General features: G+C 55.3%; 1 protein-coding gene across 1 annotated transcript in view; it reads right to left on the bottom strand.

The window, feature by feature from the left end:
• Positions 1-419: 419 nt before the first annotated feature.
• Positions 420-14,194, bottom strand: part of ATP11A (ATPase phospholipid transporting 11A) — a 120,764-nt gene continuing 106,989 nt past the window's right edge. Inside the window, exons 26-31 of the mRNA XM_059995865.2 lie at positions 13,330-13,395; positions 12,565-12,668; positions 10,398-10,563; positions 7,059-7,162; positions 1,682-6,246; positions 420-1,309 (exon numbers count right to left, since the gene is read on the bottom strand). Coding sequence (XP_059851848.1) covers positions 7,070-7,162; positions 10,398-10,563; positions 12,565-12,668; positions 13,330-13,395 — 429 coding nt within the window. The 3' untranslated portion in view covers positions 420-1,309; positions 1,682-6,246; positions 7,059-7,069. The remainder of the gene's footprint in view (positions 1,310-1,681; positions 6,247-7,058; positions 7,163-10,397; positions 10,564-12,564; positions 12,669-13,329; positions 13,396-14,194) is intronic.

The raw sequence follows: 14,194 nt of genomic DNA, 5'->3' as shown, positions 1-14,194 counted from the left end.
AGGGGCAGACCCTCCCTCCCAGCCCCGAGGGAGCCAGCCTGATCTCAGACTTCTGCTTTGGGGACTGAGGGACAGTCAGTTCCTGTGTTTGAGCCGTGGGCCACCACAGCCCCAGGGAACGGGAGACACATTTTCTTCCAAGTGGCTTTACTGTGCTGCCCGGTGATTCTTTCACACTGTGCTGTCCCCATGGAATGACCTCCTCTTAACTATTGTAAGACGACCTACAAGTGCAGCAGCAATAGCCAGTCTTCAGGTCTCACACATTCAGCGTCACTGGTCTGTGTTTTAGCCTTCATGTCCCTAACAACACATATATTTTCTGCTCAACTAGTTTCTAAGGATTTGGGAACTGTAGTCATTCATAAACAAGACAAAGTCTTAGCTAATTAAAGCACATGTTTATTTTGATACTTGGCTTATATTTTGAGACTTTACAGTAGGTCTTTTTAAAATTCTAAAGGTACTGAAACTGAGTCTCAGAGGAAATTTGATTATTTTACAACCCCCTCTCTCTCTTTGGATCTTGTAAAAACCAAGTGAATAAGAGCACTGATGAGTGAACTTTTTCAAATTATGATGTTGTGTAACTATTCTTTGAAATTCATTTATTTACTTTCGGCTGCATTGGGTCTTCGTTGCTGCGTGCGGTCTTTCTCTAGTTGCGGCGAGCGGGGGCTACTCTTCGTTGCGGTGCGCAGGCTCAGTAGTTGTGGCGCACGGGCTTAGTGGCTCCGCGGTATGTGGGATCTTCCCGGACCAGGGCTCGAACCCGTGTCCCCTGCATTGGCAGGCGGATTCTTAACAACTGAGCCACTAGGGAAGTCCCTGTATAACTAATTTTAAAGGATAATACATACTCTTAATAAGTAATACAGCTAGTAATCCATATTTCTCATTAAAGTTTTAACAAATAAATTGGGACAGGGTCTGTCATAGGCCCCTCAGGTACAAGGCACAGCCCTTCTCATGGTTTCTGGGGTGTTATGAGTTCTCATGCCTTGCAGATGGGTCAGTGGAGCACACAACACGATGTAACGAAGACACGGGGGCCTTGAAGAATGTGCTGTGTGGGGCATTAAGGGTAAATTTCTCTGGGTGTCAAGCGCTGACTCAAGATCACCTTTAGACGTGACACCTGTCCACTAGCTGTGGGGTTTGATGTCTTGAGTAAGAAATTCTTCATCCGATTAAAGATGCTGCATCTCTCGATTTCTGCTGGGCCTCCGTCAGGCTCGATTAGGACTGATGCACCTCAATGAGGAATTAGAAGATGGCTAATTAAATGCTCCTGAATTATTCGAACGGCCTGAATAATAAAAATGTACAAAGGGGTGAGCATTTTCTGTGGGGAAGTTAATAGGATGATACAGTTTTAGTGGTATCCCCTTAGTGCAAGAAAGGAATTGAGAAATTATGTGTTTCTAAGATTTTTCCATGAAAGAGGATGCTTAATAACATGGGTGTTGATCAAGCTGGGATGCGACCCAGTAGAATAAAGGGCTGTGTTCACGGGAACACAGGCGCGCAGGCTGGCTGTTCACACCGCAGAGCCTCAGGCGAGGGTGCCCTCGCTCGCTCCTCCCAGCTGCCGAGGTTAGCGTGGTCACACGTTTGGGTCACCTGAGGCAGGTGTGGACACCGGACCACAGCAACCAGCAGCCCCGGGACTCCGACTCACCTGCAGCATCTGCTTCCTGTCGCGTCTGTGGCTGTGTTGGCTGCTGGCGTTTGGTCTGACAGCCAAGGTCACCCACTCAGGGTGAGTTACTCGCCCCGGCTGTGTGCTTGTTCCATGGTGTTTGGGAGCCGGGAAAAAAGCCCCCAGTTTAGAACTGTGCCCGGTGAAGCCAGAGGCCTGAGCCGGTCCCTCCCAGGGAGCCAGTCGGCCCTGAAGGGGCAGTCCTGCCCCAGCCCAGGGAGGCCCTTTCTCAGGACCCTCGACCTGGCTCCACCCTGGTCCCCTAATCCCAGGAATGAGACCTGGTGCGAGGATGTGTGGAGTTTTCTGAGGTTGAAGCTTTCAGAGGAGACAGGGAGCTTGGTGCTGGTGGGAGCAGCGGCCAGGGGCTGGGGAGGCCAGGGCTGGGGGGCCAGGAACCCGAGCATGGCGGTGCTGGGCGCACAGAACCCGCCCTCTGTCCGACTGCCCACGAGCCTGTGGGACCCGGGGCCTGGACAAGAGTGGGGAGGAGAGCCTGGAGGGAAAGGGGAGGAATCCAGATGGAGAGGGGTCTCAGGCGGAGGGTCAGGGAGCAGCTGGAGGGGGATGGGCAGGATCCCAGCGCTAGGAAATCCCACACTGAGCTTCCTGTTCTGCGCCCCTCGGCCTCGGTGAGGCACCCGGTCCCACACGTTCCCAGGGCACCAGCTGCCACAGTGCCGTCCACTTCATCCCAAACAGAGACACTCCCTTTGAGAGTGTTTACCCGGCAGCTCCTCTTAGCAGAAAGTTAAGACCAACTTCTATGATCTTTTTAATTTGTAAAGAAACTAATCCAGACCTTTCTTCTTCTTTATTGCAAGCAGATTCAGGTCTCCGGCTTAGATAATCTGCAGAAAAGTCCAATCATAATTCGTATTATGAAGATACACTTTATCTACAGAAATAAAAGTTAAAAACAGTAGCATACAAAATAAATTCTGCAGAAATTTAAGATTCGGTTTAATTCACAATTTAATTTTTCAAAGCAGGTTAATAAATAATTATCAATTAAACATTACTGTTTGGAGGCTGATTTATTATCTTAAACGCACCTACTATATTCAATAATTTAAAAATAAATTCCAGTATTTACGATGACACCTAGAGATAACATTCGTGTTAAATACATTTTTGAAGATTCTCTTTTATTACATTACATAACGAACGGACATTTTAACAGCAATGCAGACACACATTATAACTTTAAGTCAGAGACAATATACGCATATTAAAATTCTGTATATTTCGATAAGGTAAAAAATAAAGCTATATAAACTGATCTTTAGATTTTTTTCTGCAAAAGTAGAATCACACTTTAATAATACTCTGACACAGCTTCATTAAAGCTTTGTTTATAGACGAATCAGAATGATTCCCAGCCCCATTCACCTGCCCTCTAACTGAAAAAAAAAAAAGAAAAAAGAATGCGTTTGCCTGCTGACATTTTTCCTGTTTTTAAAGTTACAAATGGGAAACTTCCAAAAGAAAGTGCATAGCAAGCTGTTACACTGAGTTGTCAAATAAATACCATTAATTTTAAGATAAAGCAGAAGTGGTTGTATTACGTCATTAACAGTGCAAAACAGATGAACTCAGTGGTTTTAAAGAAAGAGGCCGGAAACTTCCCTTAGGTTTTGCCCTGAACTTCTGGTTGACGCCCATGAACTTAGGAATAGTTACACAGCATGTGCGAGGCAGTTCTCTAGTTAAAGCTGCAAAGTCTCACCAGGCCGAACTATGCTTCTATAAACCTGCTACTGCAGAAGGCGGCGCTCCTGGGCTCCTGCCGTGGCCCGGCACTGCCACCAGTGGGTCTCACGGGGCCACGGCCCCCCCCCCCGGGGGAGGGGGGCACGGGTCATTTGGTCTGCGTTCACCCCATGGAATCAAGGGCACAGGAATGGGCTGATTTGGGTTCTAACAGGAGTTGCCAAGAGAGGGTCTTTACTCCCAGCTCCGGACACGGGGACGCTGCAGCTGGGAGGGTCCGAGGGCTGCTGGCAGCCACCTGTCCTGAGGGTGGGGCTCAGAGGCCCCCGCAGGGTCCCCTTAGGACGTGGGATGTGTGCGGCCTCGGGTGGCCGGGAGCTGAAAGCAGGACCACGGAGGTGGCCGGAGCAACACGGCCTACAGACAGCTTGCTTTGGGGGATGGCGTGTGGGTCAGGAACCAGACATCTGGACCAGCGGGGGAAATGTTAATAAGTGATGCACGTGCAGCTGTAAGATTTTCAAAACTAAGTTACTTGCTTTAAGGTTAGTGTAAGGCAAGTACGTGCTGCCCACTGTCAGGTGGGAATCTCACTGTCTCGTCCGAAATGTCACTTCAGTGGGCTCTTCTGTCCCTCCTTTGACTTTACTTTTGATCTCATGCCCCTCGCCTATTTCAAATTATCAGGCACAGTCACTTAATAATTCCCCAAACAATTTTAAGAAGACTTTTTGGAGCATGGAAAGGTCAGTAACTTTCATAAGGAGACTTGACTTATCCGAGGTAAATGGTAACCATCTCAATACAGGCAAAAAGAGGACACAGAACCGTCAAGAAGCTATTTTAAGGCTGAAGGATAGAAATTAAAAACCAAATAAAAAGCAGATGAAATGGCAATGAACTGTGAAGAAAGAGCATAGCAAATTATCATACTCTAAATATGCCTTTTAGCTACTGACTACCGCCAGAAACACCAAAAATAAACAGGTGTAGAGAAGAAAACCAAATCTGAAAATTCACATTCGTCAGATATTGAGACATTCAGCCAAAATGTTCATCAGAATTCAAATATAAAGTGGCCAAAATGCCATCAACGTAAAAAATAAAAGGTTTAAAAACATACTTTAAAAATTAGATATGATACATTAACAAACAAAACAGCTACGAAAATACTTCAGTGCAAAGGGAATTTTAAGATTTCTAAAAAAATACATTACAAACAATTTGTTAACTAAACGTACAGAGAATCTGTCCCCCACGTGTATTACATTTATACCCATTTTAGGTTCTTAAAAACGACTGTAAAAATGCACACACCATTGTTTGCAGGGTCTCGTGTGGACCACACACTGGACGTGGAGTGTGAGTGACGGGGGCGGGGCGGAGGCTGGAGGACCCTCAGACGGACACGCCCTCCCATCCCCGTCTCACTGGAGGCCCCACGTCCATCATCCTAGTCTTTGGTATGTTTATACTTCACCTGCTTCACCCCGACTACCTGTGTACGCTTGTTCTTGCTGTTAACTCATCCCCTCGTTTAAACAAATAGTTTATAGGTGAACATTATACAATCAAACTGAAATCTGAACTTCCCGAAACCCCTAACGTCGAGCATCTTGGAAGTAGACTCGGTGTTCACTCCCCAACCGACATCCCTAAATCCCACCCATGCATCCAGCAGGGGCAATGTTTAGCTTTTGGGTGACCCTTTCCTAAAAAGCCATTGGTTTTACCCTCTGAATCTCAAACTGAAATGTCTTCTTTACGGACTATTAAGGCTATGTCGAACGGGTTATTTCCAGAAATAAGATACTGGTACAGGAAAGTCACAGGGAGTTTACAGCACAGCTGCCTTCTGACGGTTCACCCCCACAAGGAGACACGGATAGGACCCCCGGCAGAGCAGGGTCAGGTCAGAGGCAGCGCGGTGGCGGCGAGGGCTGCGATATTGCTTTTCAGGTCGCCCAGGCCACCCTGTCAGACCTGTGGGCCTGACACAGATCTGGGGGCCAACACCGCCGGGAGACCGACCACTCTTAATGGGGGCCTAAGCACCACATCAGAGGCCGGCCTCCGGCACCCAGACCCCACCCTTCCCCTCAACCCCCGAAACGGGCATTTCACAGCAAGGGCGCCCCGGTGAGCCGCATCCTCGGGAGCGGGAAGATGAACTGCCCGGAACCTGTGCCGGAAGCTTTACTGGATAGGTTCCCCTCTTCGCGTAGGCAGCTGGGGGGAGGCAGGAGGCGGTGCCGAAGCACACAGGCCCCAGCACCGCGGAGGAAGGGACGTGGGACCAGACACGGCCGCGGTCAGCCTCACTACCGCAGGTCCCGGTGCCAGCAGCGGACGGACGGGAGGGAGGGAGGGGTGCCGGTCCTGAGGTGTCCCTGGGCTGGCTCCGAAAGCAGAGGTTTTGGGGCCCGGGAGGAGGGGCCAGACCCGACCCCGCCTGCAAGGCTCAGCTGCGCTTCCCAGGAGGTCGAGGTGCGGCCTCACCCGGGGGGCGGGGGGCCGCGATCCCCCCAGATCCTGCTCCCACAGAGTGCACCGAGGGCTCGCGTGCGTCCTGCCTGGTCGCCGCCCGGAGACGCCTGTCCTGCCCCCTTCACCGTGCGGCTCTTAGAGGCTGGACCCGTGATCCGTGCATCCGGTCTCCCCTCGGGCCACAGGAGCGGGGTCTGTAGCCGGGTGGGGACGCGGGGAGTGGGAGAGGCTGAGCTGGAGGGGGCCTGGCGCCCCCGCCCTCCCAGGGCGCTGCCCAGGGCTGGGGTCTACAGAGAGGCAAGGGGGTGACTCCCGAGAGGTGGTCGTGACACCAAGCACGCGGTCTGTCGGGAACAGAAAGGACAGAGTCAGTGCCGGGACCCCCGCGAGAATCCCATCGAGCACCCGTCGTCTGACCCGACGCCCCGACGTGGCCACCGCCCTCGCTGCCCCGGCCTGGGCTCCCCTGAACACAGCTGGACCAGACACGGAGGAGGCACGTGGACCATCCCGGCTGCGATCGCGTCCCCTTCTCGGGCCCACCGTCCCGCAGAAGACGCGTGAAAACACGAAGCCCCTCCCTGGGCCCGGACTGCCTGCGGTTCCTCTAATGGGGATGCTGACCTCGCCCTACCCAGCGCCCCCAGAGGCACCTCCCCTCCCCGGCCCACGCGTGTGTTCGGATCGAACGGGCAGGGAGGGGAGGGGCAGCCGGGCGGGAGACGCCTGCTCTGGACACTGAAGGTGCTGCTGGACACCTGCCCCGGCCAAGGCTCGGGCCGCTCACTCCAGACCCCCTTTTTTACTTCGAAAGGTGGTCTTTCCTGATGGACCTTTCAGGTGAAGCCATTCCCACCACCACGGATGAGAATGAATGAACTGTGCTCTGGACGCCGAACACCGGACACGTGTGGGGCGATGTCCACCCGGCGTGTGCGCTGCACAGGTGTGCAGGCGTGTGCGTGTGTGTGCACGGCACGCAGCCCACGCGGCCGGCCTCTTGGGCAGGCCACTTACCTGGGATGGAACCCACGTGTGTAAAGGCCTTTCTCTGTGACCACGAACCTAACAGACACAGCACAGCACGCAAAACTTTGGAGGAAAACCGCGCACAGCAAGAGCACAGCACACCGGGCTGCCCGCGGGCGGCCGTTACCTATCCACCAGCTACTCGCGCCGCGGCCGCGGCTCGGGGTCCATCAGGAGAGGCCGGTCAGGGCTCGGCGCAGCGTCGGCCGGGGCTCGGCGGCTCGAGCTCCTCTGCAAGGCGAGGACAGACACTGAGCCCGCGGAGGGGAGGCCGGGCCACCGGGGAGGCTGCTGCCCAGACTGGGGCGTTGGCTAACGGCCTTGCCCGCTCCCCGAGACCACCCCGGCACGGCTGGGCTCCCCAAGCGGGCACCCGGCCCCAAGGGAGGAGCTCTGTGCCTGTCCCTCTAGCCCGCTCTGTGTGCCTGCCTGTCCCTCTGTCCCTCTCTGTGTGCCTGTCCCTCTGTCCTCTGTCCACCTGCCTGTCACTCTCTGTGTGCCTGCCCGACCCCGTCCCTCGGCCCCGTCTCTGGTCAAACAGAGGAGTCCCGGACTGAGACCAGAATGTGGGAGGTGCAAGGAGTCACAGGGCCACAGGTCAGCGGGGCCGGGCATCTGAACACTGAGATTTTCTAGTCAAACTGTATGAGTCTCTCAGTAACAAGGAAGAAGAGAATTGTAGGAGTTGAAGGATCACAAGCGCGAGCTGCAGAACGTTCTCCAGCGAGGAGGGGGTGAAGCAGACAAGCGCTGGGGGGGCTGCTCTTCGCAGGGGCGGAAACGCACACGACTGTATGTGCAAATGGATGTAGAAACCAGAAATGCACACGTATATGTAACTGACCTATGTGTGTACACACACGGTGCCTGCCATGGTTTTCGCTTTAATAGGACAGGTGGAAAGAAAAAGCCATCCATCTCCCACGCAGCACGTCCCACGAAACGGCTAGTCAAGTGTTTGTTCCTCCCAAGTTTTGCAGAAATTGGACGGTTCTCCAGCAACAACACGTTGACCCTGTGTGCCCGGAGTGCAGGCTCCAGGCACCCTGGGGTCACGGCCGCGGCTACGGACACACAGAGCTCAGGGCCCTTCTCCCAGCGGCCAGAGTGTGGCGTCTGCAAATCAACTCTAAATGAACCCCATCAACAGTCAGAGGAATTTAGTTTTAGCCTGGAGTTGGCATGATTCAACCAATCTCATAAGCACCTCCTGTGACTTATTAAAATGTTCCTAAGAATTTCATCCTGAATGTTTTCAAGCGTGTGAACAGCAAGATGAAATGATGTAACTTATTCTAACAAATTCTGAGGGCATCAGATTAAAAAAATTTCGATCGCCAATAATTACTTGAACTTAAAAAATGTACCATCCTGCTAGTTAAAAAGCAGTGCTAAACCTGTGTGGCATACGAACAGTTATTAAAGAGGAAAAAGCCTTCTTGTTTTTTTTTGCTTTAGGCATTTTCCCATTAAGCAGGCTGCCTCAGTGAAGCAGTAACACCAAACACAGACCTTCAGAGTGTGCCTGGCTCGGAGCACACAGAAACGAGGCACCAGGCACACAAACGACTGAAAACAGATACGCCGTGTCCCCGAAGCCTTGCCTCCGGAAGAAACGCCTTCGACCCTGGGCGGCGGCCACAGAACGCCGTGTGAATGGCTCTATGTGCCCGAGAGAGAGGCGCTACGGCCCTTTAAGGCAAGGTCAGCGCCTTTTTCTAAAAATGATCAGACTTTTTAAAAAAGTTTTTTGGTAAAAATGTTGACCCCAGACACGTCTGTCCTGGCTTTCTCTGCAGCCCAGTGCCAAGGCCTGAGTCTGGTCTCTCCGGAGGCCCTCAGTCCCGCCTGCAGAGCGGGCTCTGACGCTCCCCAGGCACGCGTGCAGGCACCGGTCAGTGGCGTGGACGGCAGGAGCCCGGCACCCTGCGTTCCCGACGCCAGCGGCCCGGTGCTGCCTGGGGCGGGCCTGCGAGCGCGGCTCCGAGCTTAACCGTCAACCCTGTGCGGTCCTGCGACTGAGTCCCAAGCATGCAAAAAGACAGAAAAGCGTCACCTTGTTCCGTTAGAAAGTCAGACTGCTGGAAGTCTGAGAAAGCATAAAGACGGTGGGCTGCTCGACAGAAAGGCACTGGTTCCTAGTCTGCCGGTCCCAGAGGCCAGAGGTCAGAGGTCAGGAGGCCATGCACATCGATAAACAAGGTGGTTATTTGGGCAAAGAGGCCGGAAGACGAAAGGAACGAAGAAGGGAAGAGACAAGAAAAGGCGGTGAGTCCGGTGAGACGAGCGGCAGCCTCCGGACGTCCCTGCAGCCACTGGAAACCAGGCCACACCGGCCCCGCGGCCCAGCCCAGCCCAGGCGGGCGGGATTCCTCCCCTCGCACTCCCGCCTGTGTCCCACCCGGGAACAGCCCCGGACGACTGTGCAACTCGTAATGAAGTTGTCAGACATGGACCTGCACTAACCCCTCCTGCGTTCGTCTGGGCACCGACTTTGCAAACCCAGCAGAATCCCCAGGGCTGGGGCACTGCGCTCAGCATTTTAAACCAGCACCAGGAACCTGAAGGCTTTGCCCCCGACCCGTCACCTGCTGGGAGGGGAGCGGGGACTTGTGGGGGCAAGTCCACCTGCTTTCCACCCCAAAGCCGGCCAACAGCACTTGGGACTGAGACCACGGGGCCCCTGAGCTTCCCAGTGACTCAGCCCCAGGACGTGCCACTCACCCTCTCCTGTTGTCACCCTCCCTCCAGTCCCTCCCCACCTGCATGCCCCGCCCCCTTCACCTGCACAAGCATCTTGCTACAGGTGAGACAAGCGTCCTGCAGCAACGGGCCCTGCTGTGGCCTCTGCCCTCTCACTAGCATCCTTCCTCCTCCTCCTGAGGCCTGCACCTCCAAGGGCAAGTCACAGGGGTGAGAGGGTAGCGGGGGGTCACAGGGGTAAGGGGACGGGGGACACCCCTCCCCAGGAACCCCGGGGAGGGCCAGAGCACTCTTGGGAAGCTCTGGGTACCACTTGTGTCTGATGCCAGTCCCGGCATACTTCATATCTCTCATCTTTCCTGGATCCGGAATTCAGCTTGTTGGCTTCCATTTGGGAGGGTGGAAAACAACAGCCCTAACCACTCATAACCAGAATTTTCCAAAATAAATGCTAAAGTTTGAGCCAAATCCACCATCCCTAAAAGTAATGCCATTTTACCTTCAAGGTGATGATTAGTTGAAAAAACTTTTAAAAATGTACAAAAAACAATTTGCCTTTTGTATTGGCTTCATCTTTTTCTCTTAATCTTTTTCTTAGTTCAGGGACTAGCCGCTCAAGTCTAACCACTGGTCTTCTAGGTTCAGGCGTAAACCCACGTGTCATCATGGAACTCGTTAGTAACGGCGGACTGACCGCATTTCCAAACCCAAACCTTTCCCGCTCCCCTTTCTAAGGGCTGCCCCACGGCGCCCGGGGCGGTACCTGGACTCTCTCGGTGGCGCTGGGCCACAGCTGCCTGCACAGCACTTTCTTGAGGACGTCGGGAAGGAGGCTGACGGCGACGAGCAGGACGATGGCCAGCCAGGCGGGGCCGCTGGACAGCATGCGTATGAACACGTAGTACATCCTTTGATAACTGAGGAACGGCCTGCAGCGTCGAGGGAAAGGAGAAACGTAACACGATGGCAGGAGAAACACCGACATCCTGGTCTGTTTTCTCTACTTGCACGAAGAGCCCATGTGTTCTGGAAGTTTTCACTTTTGTCACGACAGTCACTGGACAAGCCACCTAGCCTGCCTGCGGGGACTAACCCCAGAAACACCGGGCTGTGACCTCTCCCTGTAACGCTGCGTGTTAACCCACGGGAAAAGGAGAGGAATTCTATGAAGTCATCCCAACGGGGAAAACAAGTCCCCGAAGTTCAGTTTCAGAACAGCGGGAAAGATTTTAAAAGATGAAGTAGGTCATATTTTTTGTACCTTAGAATCATATCTGCACGCGTCAGCAGAACGATTAAATACTTAAAAATTTATGCCATAGGGGCTTCCCTGGTGGCACAGTGGTTGAGAGTCCGCCTGCCGATGCAGGGGACACGGGTTCGTGCCCCGGTCCGGGAAGATCCCATGTGCTGCGGAGTGGCTGGGCCCGTGAGCCGTGGCCACTGGGCCTGCGCGTCCGGAGCCTGTGCTCCGCAAGGGGAGGGGCCACAGCAGTGAGAGGCCCGCGTACCACAAAAAAAAAAAAAAAAAAAAAAAATTATGCCATAATATATTTTTTTAATTTCCATAAAAATACAGAGAATGAAATGACTCTCCTGCCAGGTGACTCACAAAAGCCTCTGGAAAGGGGCAGTGATGATGCTAAACACAACCGCTTCTTGGCTCCGAAGCCCCAAGGCCCAGGAGCCGGCCTGGGAGTTCTCAGGCGAGGCTCCCATTTGCACAGCCGCTCTGGAGAGCTCGCTAGAACCGCAGGGATCTGTGGCCTGGGGCAGGGCTGCTGGAAACCCACCAAAAGCTGGTCTGGTCTTCCTGGATTTCCTGGTCTCCAAGAATGTGCAATGCATGGATCTGGCCACTGGGGGGTCAGCGACAGAGCGGGTCATTGGGTGGATGTCAGCTCAGCAACCTCCACGTGGGGACCTGATGGACCGGGAAGCCTCTCCCCCATTTCGGGGGCCGCCTGCCCCTCCCGGGAGCCGAGGTCAGCACTGGGGACGCCAGGTGGAGGGGACACTGCTTCTGGCCTCCCGTTCGGCCAGGCTGTGGTCCCGGGCCTCACTCGCCTCCCCCCAGTCCCAGCCCTGCTCAGGAAATTCTCCATCTTATGGGGGAGGTGGAAACGTAAACGGGAGAATTACAGGTAAATCCAGCATGCGCTGTGACAGGGGAAGGAACAGCTGCTCGGGGGACCAGGTGGAAATGCCCGCCTGGGAGGTGACTCGAGGGAAGAGTGGATGAGGTTGACGGGCCGCCGGGTTTCGAAAGATGAACAGGCGCTCCCCAGGCAGGCTAGTGAGAACGGACGTCTGGGCGGACGGAACAGCGCTGGCAAAGGCAGCCACTTGCTGCCCCCGTCAGGACTGACCACTGTACTGCAACGGTCTCTAGACCCGCTGCCTTGTCTGTGTTCCACTCCCAAGTTCACTTCCAACACAGCAGCCACGGTGACCTTCCTAAGAGTGCAGTCGGACTCTGACGCTCCTCTGCTTAAAGTCCCCGATGGAGGCAGGCTGGACCTTCCTTCCCCTGCCAGGCCCCGCCCCAAGGTGTTTGCACGTGGGGCTCCCTTCCTTAGGAAGGGCCCTGGCTGGGGTCCGACTGCCTCGGCCCAGGCCAGCTCCCCGGGCGCACCCACCACGGTGCTGACAGTGCTTCCCTCCCAGGTTTCCGCCTTCCCCAGCCTTTGATCTGAACTAGGCCCCTTGCTGTAGCGTCCGGTCTGCTCCTCCTGTCACATGTATGAGGCAGCGTGTCTCCCCCACTGAGAACCTGGCGGAAAGGAGCAGGGACCACACCCGCCTCGTCCCCTGCGGGCCCCCCCCCCCCGGCCCTGGCGCCATGCCCCTCCTGCACACAGTCAGCCCTCGAGGAAAGACACCGCGGGGCCAGTAACATAATGATGATTCTAGAATTATCAACTCCATACCAGATAATTCCTCCCCAGAGGAGGGAAAAGACGACGTAGAACAGCAGTGACCCCCAGATCACAAAGTGGTTTATCCAAGTCCAGTAGTGTGTGTCCAGCGCCAGCTGAAAGAGGGAAAAGGTGATTGATGGTGGTGTTACCTGGGCATGGCCCTGGGAGCCCTGACAGCTGGGGAAGGAAGCGGGAAGAGAACGGAAACAGCCTTAATTTTAGCTCAAATGCCTACATCAACCTGTTTGGGAAAAACACACTTTAGGTTCCAATGGAGAGAAAGGGTTCCCTACGGCCTCCGAGTCTCAACGTCGCCAGTAAGCCTGCCCGGATCCCAGGGAGATGCTCCCACAGGGCGACGCGGGCGGCGGCTCGAGGCGCTGGCCATAGCTCCCCCCGGGACGCTGCTCTGGGGTTTCCAAGACTCGGGCTGGTAGGATTTGGGACCTTCATAATGAGATTCCAGGAAGAATCCAACCTGACTCGAAAAAGAGCTAAATTTTCCACGGTACGTTAATTTGTTCCAATTAAGACGGATTTTGCTTCTACTAGGGGTGGGGCAGATGGCCATTTAAAAGAAGTCTAATATCCATCCCTTCCCACAGAATAGGCTCCTTCCCTCCACCACCTTCTGTGCAATTCTGACCTTTGCCCCTTGGGGCCGGGGCCGAGTTGGTGGCGGGGAGAAGACCCCGGCAGGGTTAGGGTCAGGGTCACGACTCACTAGGAGGGCTGACTGTGCCCGGAGGAAGCACGTCAGGTCAGGGGATGTACCTTCAGGGTGACCGTAAACACCATCACCGTGAAAACCAGCGTCCCGAAGGTCCAGTTCCCAAATACCTGTGGAGACAAGAGTCCACGTCGTCTCCCACTAATACGGATTCTCCTCCTTCGCACTTCGCACGAGGGGCAGAGAGCACCTCCCACGGCCCCGCCTGACACTTCCAGCCCCAGACACACGGAGACCCTGCGATGTCGCCAAAACGTGAGAGGGAGGCCGGCCGAGCCTGGCTCGCTAGGCCCCGGATCCCGCAGCATCGCTGGGGCGGGTGGTGGTTCCCGCTGGGCGCCCCGTCCTTCCTGCACAGCCACCCCCGGTGTTGCCCTCTCGCTGCTCCCACAAACGGCGGCCCTGCTTACAAACCAGAGCAGGACACGCCTGCGAGCTAGAGTCACGGTCCGCAGGGGCCGACCCCGCTCCCCCCGCTCGTTAGAGTCACGGTCCGCAGGGGCTGACGCCGCTCCCCCCGCTCGCTAGAGTCACGTTCCGCAGGGGCCGACCCCGCCCTCCCCGCTCGTGTTTCACGCGGACGACAGGACACGTCTGCGAGCTAGAGTCACGGTCCGCAGGGGCCGACCCCGCTCTCCCGCTCGTTAGAGTCACGGTCCGCAGGGGCCGACCCCGCTCTCCCGCTCGTTAGAGTCACGGTCCGCAGGGGCCGACCCCGCTCCCCCCGCTCGTTAGAGTCACGGTCCGCAGGGGGCAGACCCCGCTCCCCCCGTTCGCTATAGTCACGGTCCGCAGGGGCCGACCCCGCTCTCCCCGCTCGCTATAGTCACGGTCCGCAGGGGCCGACCCCGCTCTCCCCGCTCGTGTTTCATGCGGACGAGACCTTTACCCGGCGGCCCAGCCCACGCT

The sequence above is a fragment of the Delphinus delphis genome, chromosome 18 (assembly GCF_949987515.2).
Source record: "Delphinus delphis chromosome 18, mDelDel1.2, whole genome shotgun sequence".
In the NCBI taxonomy this organism is placed as follows: Eukaryota; Metazoa; Chordata; class Mammalia; order Artiodactyla; family Delphinidae; genus Delphinus; species Delphinus delphis.
This window is presented reverse-complemented; position numbering and strand designations above follow the sequence as displayed.